The 22,127-nt window shown below is 43.7% G+C and overlaps 1 protein-coding gene across 2 annotated transcripts in view; it reads right to left on the bottom strand.

The window, feature by feature from the left end:
- Positions 1–12,197: 12,197 nt before the first annotated feature.
- LOC138797536 (probable ATP-dependent RNA helicase DDX60) overlaps positions 12,198–22,127 on the bottom strand; it is a 146,957-nt gene continuing 137,027 nt past the window's right edge. For both annotated transcript variants that reach the window (XM_069977827.1, XM_069977828.1), the window contains one exon: positions 12,198–12,307. In XM_069977827.1, the coding sequence (XP_069833928.1) occupies positions 12,214–12,307 (94 nt within the window). In that variant the 3' untranslated portion in view covers positions 12,198–12,213. The remainder of the gene's footprint in view (positions 12,308–22,127) is intronic.

Genomic DNA, 22,127 nt, shown 5'->3' with positions numbered 1-22,127 from the left:
CCTGTCGTCATAAAGATTTTGTCTAGGTGCTGGCACCCAGATACATCATTAGACTAGTAAGCATTGTGCCTAATTGCATTAAATGGCTTATCTAGAACTAGAAAAACATAGCTGCTTTAAGAAACTGTTTTTGTTTTTTTCATTTTGTGTGTGTGATATTGCAATTCAGCTCTATTGAAGTGAGTGCTGAATAGAACCGGAAAAAACTCCAGTAAACTTGAACGGATCTTCAGTACAGGACAGCTCTGGACTATTACAGATGAGGTTCTGCTAAGCCAGAGGTACTTAGACTTGCCCCATGACAGATCCTCATAGGTCCAACAAACAGATTTTGGGACTTTGTTGGGGTCTTTACTGTGTTATTGCTTTAAAGGAGACCTGTCACCCCCCATGCCGGGGTGACAGGCTCTCGACCCCCACCCCGTTACAACCCCCTATACTCACCTGATCCCGCCGGGTCCCTCTTCCTGATCGGGTCGGGTCATGGAGATATCAGCACCCGAAGCCTGGCGCGCGCACGCTCATAGTCCGACGCTCATAGAGAATGAATGGGGAGTCCGATGCGCCGTCATTCTCTATGGGCATCGGACTTTCCTGTGAGCGCGCGCCGGGCTTCGGGCGCTGATATCTCCGTGACCCGACCGGATCAGGAAGCGGGATCAGGTAAGTATAGGGGGCTGTTACGGGGGGTCGGGAGCCTGTCACCCTGACACGGGGGGTGACAGGTCCTCTTTAAATGTTGTTTTATTAGCTTTTGTTATGGAGAGAACAGTGGTCAAATTATTCTGGACAAAGAAATGGGAGCTTGCTTTAATCTAAAGTTTACAAAAAAAAAAAATGTCTCTACAAAACCATTCTACCGCTAGTGACCACTATGCTGTCTGTACCACAGGCTCTTAAAGCGGTTACAGGCTATGTTCCCACTACCGGAACAGGCTGTCATTTAATAGAAAAGGCAGATGTCTATTGGTGACTACCACAAATGTTCATAAACATTATGGGGGACATTTATCAAACCAAAAAGGCGTACTTTTCGTTGTTGTGCGCATGGGATTTATGTAGAGGCAGTCCGCCTCTACATAAATCTCCGTAGCGCCAGAGATGCAGGGACATTTTTAAGTCCGACTTAATAAATGTCCCCCTTTGTGTCCGTCATTACCCAGAGATAGCCATCATTTGGCACTAAAAACCTGTTGTGGGAACATAGCCACAGAGTGCAAACCACACCAACCCTCTCGGGGCGCTTAATAACATCAGCCTCCTTATTGTAATACTAGGAATGGAACCATCAGATTTTGAAGCCAAAGCCTGGAATTGATTTGAAAAGAGGATAAATCTCAGGTTTTTCCTTTTATGACCTGTTCTCTGTTTTATAATCTTTCTGGCTTTGGCTTCAAAAATTTGTCATAAATCTCTGTGTAAACACACCATTAGAAAAAATAATCAATGATAAACCCCTGCAGTCACACCTTCACTTTAGGTTTTGAATCTTTACCTGCTATATTTGACGTAATATAGAACAAAGTCCTATCTAATTTCTATTTTGTGCGTTACTTTTTGGCTTGGTGTATATTTTGTAAGCCTTTCTATCAGCCTTGGCACAAGGTAATGGACTTGCTTTTTGTATATATTCTTTGTAAAATAATCTTTGCTACTATCAAATATGTATAAAGTAAGAAAAAAAGGAAAGAAAATAGACACTTTGTAAGGATACATATACTGTTATGTGTTTTTTTTTGTTTGTTTGTTTTTTTAGCAAACTGTCCTTTTGTGAAAAGAGCATCTAAATTGCATTTTACGTTGGCTGATTTGGCCAGGAGCATTGCTAGAAATGTGGTGGATAATCAGCCTGTGTAAAAGTGATTAGCTGAGGAATAGGAAAACTCCCTCTACTTCAAAACTATGAATTTGGTTTGTAGGTGTTATCCACATATATATTCTGCTCCAAAGTACACCTCATAAAAAGCCATGTGATTCTGGCCTTAAACTTGATTTAAGTCATCAAGTGTACATGTATACATTATATGTGCACAGGGACCATATACACCATATGTGCTGCAGTCTTGGCCTTTTAAATATCTAGATGCTTGGGTCCATGGTGACCGTGTCTCCTAGGCAGTTAGATGCTGTGAACTTGTACTTGATTTCCACACACACACACACACACACACACACACACACACACACACACACACGATTGCAAGGTGGCAGTTGTAATGGCAGTAAGGGTCTACTGGAGGCCAAAATTATTTATTTTATGTTATTACTTATGGAAAGTTATACAATTTTCTAATGTACATTAATTATGGGAAATGCTCCTATACTGCTATTTCCCTTAATTTAGTGTGTCAGGAAGTGTTAGAATTCTCTCAGAAGCAGTGACGTCACGACGAATGGTGTAATTCCTATGGAGTGTCCAGCAGGGGGCGCTCTCTATATAGAAGTCAATGAGTACCATTGACTTCTATATATAGTGCGCCCCTGCTGGACACTCCATAGGAATTACAGTGTATGTGAATGTAATGTTATGTACTGTACTTTTGTGACTGAATACATTTATGGAATACTTTGGGGAGCAAGTGTCCTTGCTCCCCAAAGTATCCCATAAATGTATTCAATGAATACATTTGCAGGGCACCGAGCAGGGAGGGAGAGAAGTGCCATCAACCTCCCCCTCTCTCCCTGCTTGGTTCTGGGCACATATACAAAGTACTACTCCCCCATTATCTGCAGATAATGGGGGAGTAGTACCTGTGCTATGCCCATCACATCGCCGCCGCCGTTCACACAGGGGCTGCTCTTCATGCCCCCTCCGCCGCTCCCCCTCCTCCCGGCTTCAAACTAACTATCGCGCCACTGACTCCCGCCCGCACCGCTCCTCACACTATCCGGCCGGCCGCTGACTCCCTCCCACCCAACCGCCCGCACCGCTCCTCACACTATCCGGCCGGCCGCTGACTCCCTCCCACCCAACCGCCTACATCGCTTCTCACACTATCCGGCAGGGCGTTGCTCTCTGCTCCTGCATGTCGGCCGCGTCAGCCCGCCCCCACCCCGGTCGGGAGCACAGCGCTCCCGGTGCTTCCTGGTGTCGCCGGATGGGGTGGGGGCGGGCTGACGCTGCTGGCATGCAGGAGCAGAGAGCGGCGGCCAGCCGGATAGTGTGAGGAGCGGGGCGAGTGGGAGTCAGCGGCGTGATAGTTTGAAGCCGAGAGGAGGAGGGGGAGCGGTGGAAGGGGCATGAAGAGCAGCCCTTGTGTAAGCGGCGGCGATGTGATGGGCATAGCACAGGTACTACTCTCCCATTATCTGCAGATAATGGGGGAGTAGTACTTTGTATATGTGCCCAGCAGGGAGGGAGGGGGGAGGTTGATGGCACTTCTCTCCCTCCCTGCTCTGTGCCCTGCAAATGTATTCATTAAATACATTTATGGGATACTTTGGGGAGCAAGGACATTTGCTCCCCAAAGTATTCAATAAATGTATTCAGTCACAAAAGTACAGTACATAACATTACATTCACATACACTGTAATTCCTATGGAGTGTCCAGCAGGGGCGCACTATATATATATATATATATATATATATATAAAAGTCAATGGTACTTATTGACTTCTATATAGAGAGCGCCCCCTGCTGGACACTCCATAGGAATTACATCATTCGTTGTGACGTCACTGCTTCTGAGAGAATTCTAACACTTCCTGATACCCTAAATTAAGGGAAATAGCAGTATATGAGCATTTCCCATAATTAATGTACATTAGAAAATTGTATAACTTTCCATAAGTAATAACATATAAAAATAAATAATTTTGGCCGGACTTCTCCTTTAATTAGCGCTATTGTGTCGGGAGTTGCAAAATTGTGGTAAAATAGTGCTATGTTACCGCAAATTGCACAAAACAGCTTTAATTAAAAGCCATGTGTGAACATAGCCTTATGGATGCAATGCCATACGCATGTTGTAATAGAATAGCAAAATGACAGTATGCTGCAGAATATTAAAGATTTTAAAAGAATAAAGTTTCTATTTTTCACACTAAGTATTAAAGAAATATATATAAACAGTGGTAACTTGGTTTAAGAGCATTTTGGTTAAAGAGGTCAGTTTTTCAAAATTGCAACTTGGTTTAAGAGCATTGCTTTGGTTTAAGAGGGGCATGGTCTGCATAGCAGGGTTTACAGCACTGTACTCTAACCCAGGAAGTCTCCCCCACCTTCCAAATCATGGCAGATCCACTTCAGGCTGGGGCTTGCATCAGGGGACAAGACTGTGAAGGTAATCTCTTAGCTGTAACCCCCCTCTCCCCAGACAGAGTGCTGCATGTATGTGCTCACATCTGCCCTGCTCATTCCTTCATTCTCCCTACAGTCTCTGTCAGCCCTTGTGTTTCCCATCCTCTCCATTACTGTACAGTAACTTATAATATCACATATTCTGCTGTTTCTGAATGTTTGTTTCATCTGTTTTACATGTTCAGAATAATTCATCATTTTTGGGGTGTGGAACCAATTGTCTGCATTTCTATGATTTCTTATGGGGAAATTTGCTTTGGTTTAAGAGTGGATTTGGATTACAAGCACGGCCCCAGAATGAAATATGCACCACTGTAATTGGTCTTTATGAAATTGTTCAAATTATTAAAATAAAATGTTATTCAGTGTTATGTTATTATCTGAACACCCCAAACAAGAAAGAAAAATAAATCCAAATTCTGGAATTGCTGATTTTGGTTTCCTTTATATAAAATACTAGAAAATGTACCCGGTGCTGCCCAGTTATAAAGTGCATTATTTAGATTTCTTCCAAAGATACCAGGGAGGCCAACCTACGCCCTTGTACAGTTGCGTGAAGGTGCTGTATACCTATACTGTATAGTTCAGGTGGTCCAGTATACCTGTAGTGTCTAGTTGGTGTAGGCCCTGTATAACTATACATAGTTGGTAGAGGTGCTGTATAGCTGTACTGGATAGTTTGGGGGGTCCTATATACCAGTATTACATAGTGGAGGTCCTGTATACCTGTAGTATATTGTTTGGGGGTCCTGTTTACTGGTAGTACATAGTTGGTGGAGTCCTTGTATACCTGTAGTGTATAGTTGGTGGAGGTCCTGTATAAAAAACTTTCAATAATCAAATAATGTAAATCAGCTCACCAGACCTTGTTTTGATGGTGTATATGGCTCTCCTTTTTTCCGAGCACGAGAGACTTTTATTGCGGGCCGTATCCCGTTCAATCCAATGCGAAAAAGAAAAACTTTTGTCTCCAGCTCTTCAGTAAAAATCCAAAGTTTTATTTTAAGGCATCGTAAAAGGTACAAACAATTTTAAAAACACGCCGACGCGTTGCGAGGAATACACCTCTTAATCATGGCAAAGATAAGCATAGACTAAACTTGCAGGGTATAAATACATGTCCTTTGCAACTAAGCTAACGCCTCCACCCGGAACCGCCCTCTAGTAAATACAAAAAAATTTACTAGAGGGCGGTTCCGGGTGGAGGCGTTAGCTTAGTTGCAAAGGACATGTATTTATACCCTGCAAGTTTAGTCTATGCTTATCTTTGCCATGATTAAGAGGTGTATTCCTCGCAACGCGTCGGCGTGTTTTTAAAATTGTTTGTACCTTTTACGATGCCTTAAAATAAAACTTTGGATTTTTACTGAAGAGCTGGAGACAAAAGTTTTTCTTTTTCGCATTGGAGGTCCTGTATACCTGTACTGTATAGTTTGGGTGGGGGGTGGGGGTCTTCCATTTATTTCTGTGGATCTTTTTCGAGGCAGCCATACCTGGCAACCAATCAGATTCCAGCTCCCTTTGAAATTGAAAGTAGTAATCTTATTGACTTTTATTATATAGATGTATATATAAGCTGTGCTTCTGTCTGGCAAGGCAAAGTGAACCTCCTTTAAACAACCTTCCGTAAATCAATAATAAAAATAAGGCTACAAGATTTTGTAATAGACCGTAACACTAATAAATACTATAGATCATAGTGCAAAAGATGAGCCTCCCAACAGCCTTGTTGGTAGAAAAATGAAAGCATTATGGCTCTTAGAAGGTGAGGAGAAATAAATGTAGAACCCTGGTTCAGTGTGACCTGGACATCAATGACCTTTGGTCAGGTAGGAATTAAAGAATAATGTAGAGGTTCTTGTATATGCCTTTTACTTGCCAAGTGACCTAGAACTTTTGCCCTGTAACTCGCACTGCAGTCTTTGTTGTGTATTTCTAGAAGATGCATCTTCAGTAGGGATAAGCGAATTTACAGTACTAGCGAAGCCCTTCGATAGGCTGCCTTCAAACTCTGTGCCACTCTTCTCTGGGTGCCTGGAAAAGCTGTTTCCAGCAAACTGGGAGAGGTTTCCCATAATTGGATTCAGCTTTTCTAGGCACCCTGAGCAGCAGAGAGTTCAAAAACTGCAGTCTGACAAGCCGACCACTGATCCTAGCAAAGCGCTTTGCTAGTATTGTAAATTTGCTCATCCCTAATTTTCAGCCTTTCTCCTTGTGAGCTCTTACAAACAGGACAAGCTACATCTCATAGGATACACTAGAGAGGCATTGTGAGAGTTAGGTGAGTTTTATGACTTTATAATAAGGATTAAATAAAGGATGCCTTTATCTTCATCAAGTGCAGGATTTGTAGTGCACCAGTACATTTAAAAATAATTGTAATTCATGTTCCAAAGTGCTAAGACATTTAGATAGTTATGACAAGAAGACACATGGCACCTTTCATATATCTGTCTGGGTTTCCAGAATGTAGAATTTTTTTTATTATATAGGGAAATGACTCAAAGGCTTTCCCAAGCTCCTGATCTGCTGCAAGCTGAAATCACAGACACATATGAAAGGTACCATGTGTCCTATCAGTTACCTAACAGTGTCAGCAGTTTGGAATGTGAATTTTAGCTGTCAGATTCCCTTTAACTCCAATTAGACCTTTCCATAAAATTGATCTGTCAGCTAGGGTAAACAGCCGAAGAGTAAAGAAAACTGCTGAAACATGTAATTTTCACCAATATACAATTATTTAATTTTAACTGGTCGGTTGATTCAATTTGTACAATTAAAACATTGTTCTATATTACAACTCTGTAAAATGATTCTTAGCTTGAATGTTGTACAAGATGTTCCATTTTTACTTAGGCTATGTTCACACTACATGAGAGACCGGCCGTTCTGTGACCCCGGCCGGTCGCTGCACGGCCGGAGCCGCTTGCTTCACTGTGTGAAAAGACAGGTCTTTCTGCGGCCGGAATTCACTGAATTCCGCCCGCTGAAAACTGACCTGTCAGTTATTTGCGGCCCCGTATGGGATCCCGGCATACGATGTGTGTAAGCTCCGGCCAGGATCCCATAGAAGCACAGGCTATGTCCACACCTCATAAAGTACAGCCGTTGTTGCCGATGGCAACAACGGCTGTACTTTTATGTAGTGTGAACATAGCCTTAATCTGTAAATGGAACATATCCTGAAATGTATGATGTGAGAGTACCATCATTTTACAACAACATTATTTTGTGACACTTGAAGGTCGGTCAGTCCACAGCTCCAAATAAAGCTTCAAAAATGTATTTCTTGTCCATAAAAATACATAACAAAGTTAAAAAAACACGCCAACTAGTTTCGGGATGAACTTCCCTAATCATGGCAATAGTGATATACAAAATGATGCTTCATATATACAAGGACAAATACCGCTCCACACAGTAGTTCTGCCCCCCAACATGGGCAATGAAAAGTCAACACATTTCATACGTATGGAGAATAACGATCTTATAGATACAGGTTCTACAAATATATATGACAGGGATGGGGAACCTTCGTCCCTCCAGGTTTTGCAAAACTACAATTCCCATCACGCCTGGGCAGCCGAAGCTTTAGCTTCGGTTGCCCAGGCATGATGGGAATTGTAGTTTTGCCATTCAAAATCACCAAAATCTTTGTGCCTAATCGCACTGTGTGTGAATAGTCCTGTACCCAGCCGCCAACTTGGGTCAATATGGCATTTAAGCAATGAAAACCAGGACAAAAAATTCTTTAGAAAACTCTTATTTGTAACTATTTTTTCTTTTTGCAATATGACTTTCCACAAAAGAATAAACAGAAAATAATATCACCACAGTGCTCAAGGGTTGGAGGGTCCAATGTTCACGCCGTAGCGCTGGTCGACTCCATTCCCTTACTGAAGACTCTCACTCTCCACAGGACGTAAGATGACGACAGCACGTCTTGCTACGTTTCGGGGGTCCGCCCCCTTTCTCAAGCATGCTACAATGTATTACCATATCTGTACGTTTCTGCCACACTGGTAGCTGATAGAAATCCAGGAAGTGAAGGAAAATGGCCCCTGTGCGGATCCACATTGTCTCCTGCTCCCACATCTTAGGAGACAAATATTCCATGCCTCTATCTCACATTGTGTGTGTTTGCTGGGCACAGGCTGATGATGCAGACAGGGGGCAGGGCGTGATTCACCATCTCAGACTGGCCAGAAGCAGGTGTTTCAACTTAGCTGATTGTGCAAAAGTCTACAGAGAAATTAGGGCTATGTTCACACATGTTGGAGTACTATTGCAGTACTGCAGCATCTTCACAAAAATGATGCAGTAACACAAATAGATAATGCTAAACAGCAGAGAGGATAAGAGCTGGCACTGCCAATCCCACCTGCACAAAAAACAAGGCTTAAACAGCATATCCCATGTAAGATAATATCAGATAAAGTCCTTTTTGTGGAAATCAACTTCAAAGATAAAATATGCTTGATAATATGTGTGTGGAGATGAAAAAAAAAAATTAATTAATTTTTTTTTTTTTTGCTTTATTCCAATATCAGCATTACAGGTAGAGAATACAGCGTGCCGTGCGGGTGGGACCACAATGATAAAGTACTGAAAATAATTCAGTAACACAATGAAACTGCAATGTGTAAACACAGCCTAGATGTTCTGCAACAGATTTGGGCGGGGAATGGGCAGGGTGGGGGGCTGTGATGAAACAGCTGAGGGAAAGCATTGCATTCTGGAATCTGTACCGTGTTTCCCCGAAAGTAAGACAGTGTCTTACGTTCTTTTTACTCCCAAAAGTCCCACTATGTCTTACTTTTGGGGTATGTCTTATATTGGAAAAAAAAATTTAGATTTTTGTTTTAACCATAAAATTAACATTTATTAACAACCTGAACAGTATGGTATTCACCACAAAACAGGTTTATAAAAGCAAGTGCCAAGAATGTCTTGTTACAACCGTATCATGACGGTATTTCCATGTAAAACATGTACAACAATGAAAAACGGTAAGAACGAACAGTCTGAATATGTTATACTGAAGATAAAACAGATTTATTCCATGACAACCATGTCATCATCTTCAGGAACATCATCATAAATATCCACACTCTGAGGTTCCTGTGGATTTTCTTGGGACTCTATTTTCTGCTGAATGATTGGCCCATATCTCTCATGAGTAGCAATGGCACTGTCCTGAAATGAGCAGGTCTTGTCCAGGTAGCCAGCTCGCAGTGCATTTGCAATGCACGTGTCAGTGATCTTATCCCATGAATTCTTCACCCAGTTCACAATTTCTGGCAGTCTGGGCTTTACAAAGTTCCCACGTACATTCCTCTCCATTCGGTTTTCAATGTAGTCATTGATTTCCGCACGAAGATGGTCCTTGAACGGCTTGTTAATGGCGATATCCAGAGTCTGAAGATAAGCAGTCATCCCTGCAGGAATCATGATTTGGTCGATTCTCCGCTCATGAAGGAAGCTTTTTATGGTTTTGGCGCGGTGTGTGCTGGCTGCATCCCAGATCAGCATCCCTCTTTTGTTCCCTCTCATAACAAGCGGCAGCATTACATCAAGCCACTTCCTTATAGCAGCTTGTGTGGCCCAGGCTTTTTCAGTTTCCAGCACATAAATGCCAGAAAACCGCTCAATCTTCTCCTTCTTGCCCTTTGCAATGAGTAGCGGTGTTACTTTAGTGCCATCCAGACGAATCGTCAATATGCAGGTGACACGTGCACTTTCATAAGCGGTGGAGGGAACGTACACTGAGGAGGCACCTCGTTGATCAATGGTGGTTTGAGCTGCTTGGCCCATAAACACGGCAGTTTCATCCATGGCGATCATGTTACACAGACTGTACTTAGAGAAGTCAATGTCATCTACAAACTTCTTGTAGGCAAATGCACGTTTAACGACCTCAGCATCTTCCAGCCTAAAGAGGGTTGTTGCTCTTCTCAATGACAGGTCATTGCGTTCAAGAAAGTTATCCACCCAGTGCTGTGATGCCTTGAATTGTTCAGGGGAAATGTCAAACTGTGGTGCCACTGCAAGAGCATATTCCTGAATCTGAGCCCTGGTCACCACCAATGTCTTTGCTCTCCTGTCCGCAACCCACTCACAGACCAGGCTTTCCAGCTCTGTATACATTGGCTGACGGCCACATCCAATCTTGCGCTTTTTAGCCATTCCGCTCTCCACTTTTTCACTCAGGTTAGTGTATTCTGCACGCCATTTTTGGACCAGTCGGTGATCCAACATTTTATTCTTGCAGAACTCCACTAAATTTTTGCCCCAAGATTCTTCGACAATCGCTTTTTTATACTCCACGGTGTAGCTCTTCCTTTTACCACTGGAACCGGAAGCGCTCATGTCTATGGGCAAAAATATAGTGTACGATATAAGAATTCCTAATATTTCATATCACAGTCTCCCATAGGATTACATCCCCGTACATTATCCCACAGCAATCGCAGCAAGTCTCCATGCAATGTACCGTATGGGGACTTGCCGCAGTGTCCATGAAAGGGTTAATGCCACAGTGCCCAGGAGAGGGTTAATGCCACAGTGCCCAGGAGAGGGTTAATGCCACAGTGCCCAGGAGAGGGTTAATGCCACAGTGCCCAGGAGAGGGTTAATGCCACAGTGCCCAGGAGAGGGTTAATGCCACAGTGCCCATGAAAGGGTTAATGCCACAGTGTCCATGAAAGGGTTAATGCCACAGTGCCCAGGAGAGGATTAATGCCACACTGTTAAGGAAAGGGTTAAGACCACACTGCCCAGCAACGGTTGGGAGGTATGGCTGTAACCCAGCCCTGCTGATTGCTATGGAGAGGGGAGGGGGGCCCTGCTGATTCCGTGCTGCTGAGAGGGGAGAGAGCGCAGCGGCCCCCCTCTCCTCTCCATAAGAATGAGCAGGGGCCGCGCTGGGTTACAGCAATAAACACACCCACGTGCTGCTGCTACGGTACTGAGAGCAGGGCCGGGTTACAGCCATACCTATGGAGAGGGGAGGGGGGCCGCTGCGCTCCTCTCTCCCCTCTCATCATCAGCAGCACGCCTTACTTGCTGTTTCTTCTTCCACGTTCAGGGACCCGCTGGGCCAATCAGAGGTGCCACCAGCGGCGCTGGGTGTGGCTTCTCCTCGTCAGGAATCCGCTGGGCCAATCAGAGGGACCACCAGCGGCTGCACATGACTGTACTGTACTATGTCTTACATTCGGGGGTATGTCTTACTTTAGCCCAGCCCCCGAAAGTCCAACTATGTCTTACTTTCGGGGGTGTCTTACTATCGGGGAAACACGGTAGTACTGAGTACATCTGCTCAACCAGGAAATACAGAAACACAAAACAGAACAAAACCCCCCAAAACAAATGGATTTTTGGTAGTTTTAAAACTGGGATAGATAGGTAAATATTGTTATATGCTTGTACAGAAGTTTCATTTTTTTTAAACTCTACCCAGAGTTCTCCTTTTATAAAATGATGGGGAAACTCTGACATAGCTTTCTTGTTTTAATGGGTATATATCGAGCAAATGTCAGAGAGGTGCTCCGAAATTCTAGTTTTCAGCTAAGGCTTGGTTGAACCAACATACTGCAAGGAATAGATACGACAATTGGCTACATAGATTACATATGTTGAATAGCAATTGAAAAATTAATCATTATGATACACATTCCCACTATAGGATGTAAAAGAAGATTTCTTGGAAGGAACATATTTACAAATGTGACATTGTCATTTTGTGACACTGTTGAGATGTATATGCTATCTGTGTGTGGACGCAGAATGATTGTTATGTAAACAAATCTTTTCAGTGTTCAGTGATATATCTGTTGTCATATGCTCCTGATTTCATGGAAAACAAAGTCCAAAGATGAGATAAGTATGGACACCTCTAAGGATCGGCTTGCTACACTACTTTTAGTTTTGCATCGTAGGTCTCTCTCAGCTGTTCAAAGGCCAACGCAACTGGGTCATTCTCACACAATTCTTTCAAAGAAACACTAAAAGAAAACAAAATATAGGTTATTCATATGTTCACATGGTCAAAAAAAAATCTAGAATTCTCCTTTTCACTCTTTTTCAAGGTAAGTAGCAACATTTAGATGAGAAGGGCCAAAGAACTATTTTATTTAAAGGGAATCTGTCATTAGGTTTATGCAGGGCCATAGCTAGGGGGGGGGCAGCTGCCCCGGGTGCCGAGACCAGGGGGGGGGCGCCATCACAGGGAGCAGAAAGAGGATGGCAGTGGATGAGGCAGCCTGGAAGCGTCCTGCCCTCTGTCAGTGTGAGGAGGCAGGGGACAATTTTTACTTAATCAAAAGAGGTATTTCCCATACTGTACTGTCTCCTTGCTGCTGTTTAGCTATAAGGTGTGCAAAATCGCTGCGTTTTTACCATGATTTTGCGCAAATCAGGGCTAGGCAGGAGACAGTACAGGAAAGAGATGGTGAAGGACCTTGACATGTGACTATGATGTCACCACAGGTCCTGTATGTACACTGCACTATGGAGGAGGAGGAAGAAAGAAGATACAGGTGTGTGGGAAGGCGAGGACAATGCACAGTGTGGAGAGGAGGTACAGGGTGACGCTTGTCTGGGATGGGGGGAGACACATAAGAGAGTTGGGGTCCAGTGTTTTTTTAGGGGTCTGGTTGTACATTATTCTATACTTAACCCCTTAATAACTGCCCTCTCCAAATATATATTACATTTATATAAACCTTACCTACTATCTGCAGGGAAAGGGAACCTTGGCTTTCCAGCTGTTGCAGAACTACAACTCCCATCATGTCTGGACAGCCAAAATTTTAGCTTTGTCCATGTATGATGGGAGTTTTGCAACAGCTGGGGAGCCAAGGTTCCCTATGTCAATCTATAAAGCACCTGTACCTGTATATACAGTGACCATGATACAAGAGTCATTTTTCTAAATTATTTCTATTTTGAATTTGGTGACGGAATATCTTACTGGAGGTGACTGAATACCTTACTGGAGGTGACGGAATACCTAACTGGAGGTGACGGAATACCTTACTGGAGGTGACGGAATACCTTACTGGAGGTGACGGAATACCTTACTGGAGGTGATGGAATACCTTACTGGAGGTGACGGAATACCTTACTGGAGGTGATGGAATACCTTACTGGAGGTATTGCTGCTGCTGTTGTCTCCGCTGCTGAGTGGAGTTGATGGAACCTTGGGAAATCCTAGGTTCAACTGAACTCGAACATTCATGAACCTGCCGCATTAGATTGCTGATGCCTTCCCGGTCCGTGGGGAAGGAGGAGAGTGCTCGGCTATTACCTAGGCTGAATCCCGGAATTCCTGTCAGTACCCAGGCTGTTTCCTCCTTCCCCACGGACCGGGAAGGCATCAGCAATCTAATGCTGCAGGTTCGTGAATGTTTGAGTTCAATTGAACCTAGGATTTCCCGAGGTTTGATCGACTCTACTGCTGAGTGTACCTGTGCATTAGGAGACGGCACCATAGAATCACATTCCACTGGGTGTCACACTGGAGTTAGATCAGGAAGCTTTGCCTCCTAATTTACTGCGCACACAAGGGGGGCGCAAAATTTAATCTTTGCCCCAGGTGCAGGAGAGCCTAGCTACACCTCTGAGTTTATGCCACTTTAAATGAAGGCAACATAAACTGGCTACAGAAATACTGAACAGAAAGGTGTAATACTTACATCATTCTCTTCAGACCTTCTAATATGCAGGAGAATGGACTTTAGGCTGCACTTCTAACCTGCTGACAAGAGTCTCTAAGCAATTAGAACACCCAGCAAGATCTTCAATGCAAAGGCATATGGATATCTCCAGCATTGTCTGTGTTTACTGCCATGGGGTTGTATGTATGTACCTTTGTCATATCTATATACCTCCAATCTAGTGTCTGTGTCAATTTCTATTGTATCTACATCACATCTATATATTTCTGTCTTATCTATGTATGTACCTATCCATGTATAGTAAGGATATTAGCAGCAACATGCTCACAAGAAGACTGGTGCCAGAAGATGATGTCTTGACTAACGGACCAAGTAGATAGTTCAATGATAATCCCCAGCACCTCCAACTCCCAAAAAATTACAAGTGCAGCATAAGGTACTCAATGTTATGATCTCCCACCTTCATTTTCACTCTTTAAAATGGTGACAGGCTGTCAAAACGTAGCTTACCTTATGATTCACTTTGTTATTTCTGATTTAATAAATCCACCTTTTGTACCGTTACCTAGGAGTGCGGCAGATTATCATAAAGTTATCTGTGTCCTATTTATAATATACAGTGGTACCTCGGTTTTCGAACATAATCGGTTCTGGAAGGCTGTTCCAGAACCAAGCAGTTCGAGAACCGAGCTGTAAGTTCCCATAGGGAACAATGTAAATGAGATTAATTGGACCCGGCCCACAGAGTGCAAAAACACTCCACATCCCCCGCAACAGTGAGAGGCAGGAGCGGGCGGCTATTTAAACTTGCCGCCGTGCTCCTGCTCCAATCAGCTGCGGGGGACACCCTGTAAAGAAGTGGGGAATCCCATCATAATGATGGGATTCCCCACTTCTTTACAGGGTGTCCCCGGCAGCTAAGAGGAGCAGGAGCATGGGGGCAAGTTTAAATAGCCGCCCGCTCCTGCCTCTCACTGCGGGGACAGGCTGTAAAGAAGCCGGCTCTCAACACTGTCCTCCTGTCTCTTCCCACCAGCCCCCGCCCCCTATTTTTTTTTGTTTAAGGGGAAATCGCCAAGAGCCCTATATACCCTTATATACCTGACAGTTCTGCACTGTTTATGTAAATTGTAGCGTATGCACATTAGAAATAGGTTAAAAACTTTAAATATCCTAAATACCTAACAGCCAAACTGAGATGTCATATGATCAGACTGTATGCAGAGCCTGGTTATATACAACATTGTCAATGTTCTATACAGCCTGGTTATATACAACATTGGCAGAGTTATATACAGAGCCTGCTTATATACAACATTGGTAGTGTTATATACAGCCTGGTTATATACAACATTGGCAATGTTATATACAGAGCCTGGTTTTATACAACATTGGCAGTGTTATATACAGAGCCTGGTTATATGCAACATTGGCAGTGTTATACTGAGCCTGGTTTATTACAACATTGGCAGTGTTATACACAGAGCCTGGTTATATACAACATTGGTAGTGTTATACTTAGCCAGGTTATATACATTGGCAGTGATATACAGAGCCTGGCTATATACAACATTGTCAGTGTTATATACAGATTGTTTATATACAACATTGGCAGTGTTATATACATAGCCTGGTTATATACAACATTGGCAGTGTTATATATAGGCTGATTATATACAACATTGGCAGTGTTATAAACAGCCTGGTTATATACATAGCCTGGTTATATACAACATTGGCAGTGTTATATGCAGGCTGATTATATACAACATTGGCAGTGTTATAAACAGCCTGGTTATATACAACATTGGCAGTGTGATATACATAGCCTGGTTATATACAACATTGGCAGTGTTATATACAGCCTGGTTATAAACAACATTGGCAGTGTTATATACAGAGCCTCGTTATATACAACATTGGCAGCGTTATATACAGCCTGATTATGTACAACCTTGGCAGTGTTATTGCCAGGTACATAGACATAAAGATTTTTACCTGATACAACTCTGGAGCAGCAACATACAATTGTCCATGCGGAAAACATGCAGAATCCAGATTTATGCTGCCACCTGCAGTGATCAGGCTTGGGCCTTGTTTATTGCCATTGCAAATGATGCTTAAGAGGAAACTGCAATAGTCTAAAAGGTATTGTTTCATCTGAGTTAATCAGGGAAATTATTGTATACCTGTAGTGTATAGTTGGGGGTGGGGGCTGTATACCTGCAGTGTATAGTTGGTGGAGGTCCTGTATAACTGTAGTTTATAGTTTGAGGGCCGTGGATACCTGTAGTTTACAGTTTGGGGGTCCTGTATACCTGTAGTGTAGAGTTTTGAGGTCCTGTATACCTGTAGTGTATAGTTTGGGGGTCCTGTATACCTGTAGTGTATAGTTTGGGGATATTGTATACCTGTAGTATATAGTTAGTAAAGGTGCTGTATACCTGTAGTGTATTGTTTGGGGGTCCTGTATACCTGTAGTGAATAGTTTGGGGGTTCTGTATACCTGTAGTATAGAGTTGGTGGAGGTACTGTATACCTGTAGTGTATAGTTTTGGGGGCCTGTACACCTGTAGTGTATAGTTTTGGGTCCTGTATACCTGTAGTATATAGTTGGTGGAGGTCCTGTATACCTGTAGTGTATAGTTGTGGTGGTCCTGTACACCTGTAGTGTTTAGTTTTATGGTCCTGTATACCTGTAGTGTATAGTTTTATGGTCCTGTATGCCTGTAGTGTATAGTTTTGGGGTCCTGTATACCTGTAGTGTATAGTTTGGGGGTTCTGTATACCTGTAGTATAGAGTTGGTGGAGGTCCTGTATACCTGTAGTGTATAGTTTTGGGGGCCTGTACACCTGTAGTGTATAGTTTTGGGTCCTGTATACCTGTAGTATATAGTTGGTGGAGGTCCTGTATACCTGTAGTGTATAGTTGTGGTGGTCCTGTACACCTGTAGTGTTTAGTTTTATGGTCCTGTATACCTGTAGTGTATAGTTTTATGGTCCTGTATGCCTGTAGTGTATAGTTTTGGGGTCCTGTACACCTGTAGTGTTTAGTTTTATGGTCCTGTATACCTGTAGTGTATAGATTTATGGTCCTGTATACCTTTAGTGTATAGTTTTGGGGTCCTGCATACCTGTAGTGTATAATGTGGGGGTCCTGTATATCTGTAGTATAGAGTTGGTTGAGGTGCTGTGTACCTGGTAGTGTAGAGTTTTGGGGTCCTGTATACCTGTAGTGTATAATTTGGGGGTCCTGTATACCTGTAGTATATAGTTGGTGGAGGTGCTGTATACCTGTAGTGTCCTGTATACCCATACCCCCCAAGTGTCCCTCTTTTCGAGGGACAGTCCTTACGTTTGACCCATGCCCCTCTTTGTCCCTTACATGTCCCTCTTTTTGACCCAGGAATTAGATTTGCATTAATAAACCTTTAATGTTGCTCTAGAAAGTGTCTGGTTTCTTACTGTATAATAGAACCAAACTTGCATATTATTCTATCATGTGGTGCAAGCTGGATCCTAAAAATTGTTATATTCCCATGAGTCATGTGACATTATGGCCCCTTTCACACATGCAGACTCATTGAGGTGTATGGCCCCATACACACACCTGTAGGTGTTTCTGATCCATTTTGAAACATGATCCGTGCTGCAACAAAACGATGAAACCATTGTGCGTCTGTGTCACCTATATGACAGTGGGTACCTACAAATGCGGACAGGAACTGAAACACATTTGTAATCCTGTCCGCAGTTTTGGGTCCACAATTAAAGAAAGGGTACCTGATGTGTGAATGAGACCTAAGGATCTGCTGCAGATTTGCAGATATCGAAGTAACTAAACGCATCAATCTGCAGCAGATCCTGGATGTGTAAATGCATCCTTAAATTAAAAAGAAATGGAGTGGAGGTTCTGTATACCTGTACTGTATAGTAGGAGTAGGGGGTCTACCAGTTATTCCTGTGGATCTGTTATGAGGCAGCTGCCCTAGCAACCTTAGCTCCCTGTGAAAGTGAAAGCAGTAATCCTATTGGTTGTTAACGCTTCCAACTGCTGTTTTTGCTGGAGTGACGCAGCACTAATTATATCACCTGTGTGTGCAGTGTGGAGATTTTCCCATTCATTTTTTTATGGGGCGCTCCTTCCCCTCCCCTCCTGTATATCTGGCGGGGACGGGACCTTCGCTCTAACCTGCTCAGGCACCCAATATATCTGTGGGCCAAATTTGGGGTCAAACGGTTCAGGCGTTTGGAAGTCTATACGGACAGACAGAGAGACAGACAGACTTTCATTTTTATGATATAGATCAGCACCTCCCTAGTTTTATCTAAATATAGAACCCATGGATGACCATAAGGGCTTATTTCCACATTCCATGAAACATGAATGGGGAAGCTCTGTAGTGGAGTCTTTCCCTGCTAGGTGCTAGACTAGATTTGTGCTTTCATTCAAATCTGTTTTCTGGTTTAAATTATAATAAATGAAATAATATGTCTTTATAGAAGGCAGCTTGTGTGGCCCATGTAAACATGTCTTATTATAACTACAAGACTCAAAACTGGATCATGTTTATGATTTCAAATAGCTTCCCTCTAATTTGATATACTATATGATTCCTAACATTTGTGTTAATCACCAAAAATGATCTCCCACCCTCCACAAATTGTTCTAAAGTCTTGGCCAGTAAGCATTTCACTTCTCTGCAATTTGTTATTCTCTTCCGCCTGTTAGAGGAAATCCTTCTCTAGAAACAGAAAGACGAAGAAGGGACACAGAAAGTGGGAATGGGGCCTAATGTTCTGTGTGGGAGAAATATTAACCCTGGGCCACGTGTATATAAGCTAAGGCTTTCCCTATCTGCATGTCCCTGGAAGATAAATCAAGGCTTCCCTCTAATCACAGCAGCAGCTAAGATCTGTAAGTCCTTCCTTGCTGTGCGTCTACTATCTCACATCTGCTCACGTACTCTAGCATCTACTGTAGTTCACTAGCACAAAGCGAAAAGCGGATCTGCGGCAGAAAAAAACGCTGAGTGAACAACAGATCAGAAATCGCATTGAACACAGCAGGACATTGCTGTGTTCATATTTTACTGGTGGAATTTCAAATGGAATCCGCTTCAAATTCCTTGCCGATTACCCAGTGTGAACATACCCTTATACTTGATCTGTAGTCTGGGTCCTGTGGCCCTTATACACTGCTCAAAAAATAAAGGGAACACTCAACTCATCCTAGATCTGAATGAATGGAATATTCTCATTGAATACTTTGTTCTGTACAAAGTTGAATGTACTGACAACAAAATTACACAAAAATCTTCAATAGAAATTACATTTATTAACCAATGGAGGCCTGTATTTGGAGTCGCACACAAAATTAAAAAGGAAAAACACACTCCAGGCTGATTCACCTTTGATGTAATGACCTTAAAATAAGTTAGGCTATGTTCACACTACGTAAAAGTACGGCCGTTGTTGCCGTTGATCAGTGGGATCCCGGCTGGAGCGTACACACATCGTATACGCTCCGACTGGGATCCCGTGCGGCGCCGGAAATAACTATGCAAAAGAGGAGCCCGTGGAGCCTCATTGAAGAGTCTCAAAACACAGGACTAGCCAGATAACCCTCCGGGAAGGACCCAGCCAGGGGGCAGCTCCTGTTAGGAAACCACCAAAACCACCATATTAAGTGGCCCTATAAGTCAATGTAATGACAAGGGATAAACCAAGGCTAGGTAACCATCCACATACAGCTGTTTCAGGGTGTTGCCCCTCATCAGTGTGGAGCAGGATTCTGGCTAGGTGGGAGCAATGCCTAGTAGAGCCATAAGAGAAACAGATTGCTGAATTCAGGGAGACCAGCTAAAGACAACACTGCCAGCTGCTAGTGAAAGCGCTAAATGCAGTGAAGTCCTAGGTGCATTGCCCCCTGGGAAACATGAATATGCAAAAGAGGAGCCCGTGGAGCCTCATTGAAGAGTCTCAAAACACAGGACTAGCCAGATATCCCTCCGGGAAGGACCCAGCCAGGGGGCAGCTCCTGTTAGGAAACCACCAAAACCACCATATTAAGTGGCCCTATAAGTCAATGTAATGACAAGGGATAAACCAAGGCTAGGTAACCATCCACATACAGTGGATGCACCTAGGACTTCACTGCATTGAGCGCTTTCACTAGCATCTGGCAGTGTTGTCTTTAGCTGGTCTCCCTGAGTTCAGCAATCTGTTTCTCCTATGGCCGGAAATAACTGACATGTCAGTTTTCTGCTGCCGCAATTCAATGAACTGTGGCCGTAGGAAACCCTGTCAGTTCACACAATGAAGCGAGCAGCTCCGGCCGATCACTTCACTGTGTGCTATGGGAAGTTCTGATGCGTCCGCATCAGAACCCTGCGGGTGGAAAGATCATCCGGCCGGTACTTAAGTACCGGCCGGGATGTTTCGGGCAGAGACCGGCTGTTCCGTGACGGAACGGCCGGTCTATTACGTTGTGTGAACATAGCCTTAAAATGTGGTTCAGTATTGTGTGTGGCCTCCACGTGCCTGTATGACCTCCCTACAACACTTGGGCATGCTCCTGATCATGTTGTGGAAGGTCTTCTGAGGGATCCCCTCCCAGACCTGGACTAAAGCATCCACCAACTCCGGGACAGTCTGTGGTGGATGGAGCAATACATTATGTCCCAGATGTGCTCAATCGGATTCAGGCCTGGGGAACAGGAGGGCCACTCCATAGCATCAATGCCTTCATCTTGCAGGAACTGCTGACACACTCCAGCCACATGAGGTCTAGCATTGTCCTGCATTAGGAGGAACCCAGGGCCAACTGCACCAGCATATGGTCTCACAAAGGGGTCTGAGGATCTCATCTCGGTACCTAATGGCAGTCAGGCTACCTCTTGCGAGCACATGGAGGGCTATGTGGCCCTCCAAAGAAATGCCACCCCACACCATTACTGACTCACTGCCAAGCCGGTAATGCTGAAGGATGTTGCAGGCAGCAAATCGCTCTCCACGGTGTCTCTAGACTCACGACTGTCACATGTGCTCAATGTGAACCTGCTTTCATCTGTGAAGAGCACAGGGCGTCAGTGGCGAATTTTCTAATTCTGGTGTTCTATGGCAAATGCAAAGCGTCCTGCATGTTGTTGGGCTGTGAGCACAACCCCCATCTGTGGACATCAGGCCCTCATACCATTCTCACGGAGTCGGTTTCTAACTGTTTTTGCAGACACATGCACATTTGGGGCCTGCTGGAGGTCATTTTGCAGGGCTCTGGCAGTGTTCCTCCTGATTTTGCCCTCCTATGGCCTCCTCCACGTCTCCTGGTGTACTGGCCTGTCTGTTGGTAGCAGCCTCTGGACACTATGCTGACAGACACAGCAAACCCTCTTGCCACAGCTCGCATTGATGTGCCATCCTGGATGAGCTGCACTACCTGAGCCACTCGTGTGGGTTGTAGAGTGCGTCTTATGCTACCACGAGTGTGAAAGCACCACCAACATTCAAAAATGACCAAAGCATCAGCCAGAAAGCATAGTCACTGAGAAGTGGTCTGTGGTACCCACCTGCAAAACAACTCCTTTATTGGGCGTGTTTTGCTAATTGCCAATAATTTCCACCTGTTGTCTATTCTATTTGCCAACAGCATGTGAAATTGATTGTAAATCATTGTTGCTTCCTAAGTGGACAGTTTGATTTAATAGAAGTTTGATTAACTTATATTGTGTTGTTTCATACTGCGTTTACACAGAACGATAATTGGCCCGATCGTACGATTAACGGTCAGAGTAATGATGTATTTTTAATAATGATCAGCGTTTAGACCAGTGCTTCTCAAACTTTTTCTACTGGAGCCTCACCCAACAGACCAAGGCAATGCCTGGGCCTCACCAGACTGACCAAGAGCCTGGGCCTCAGTATCTGTGGTGAAAGTCCATTTAAAGGCTGGGTTCACACACATTATATTTCAGGCAGTATTTGGTCCTCATGTCAGGTCCTCATTGCAACCAAAACCAGGAGTGGATTGAAAACACAGAAAGGATCTGTTCACATAATGTTGAAATTGAGTGGATGGCCGCCATATAACAGTAAATAACTGCCATTATTTCAATACAACAGCCGTTGTTTTAAAATAACCGCAAAT

Source organism: Dendropsophus ebraccatus, chromosome 7, assembly GCF_027789765.1.
Source record: "Dendropsophus ebraccatus isolate aDenEbr1 chromosome 7, aDenEbr1.pat, whole genome shotgun sequence".
Lineage (NCBI taxonomy): Eukaryota > Metazoa > Chordata > Amphibia > Anura > Hylidae > Dendropsophus > Dendropsophus ebraccatus.
This window is presented reverse-complemented; position numbering and strand designations above follow the sequence as displayed.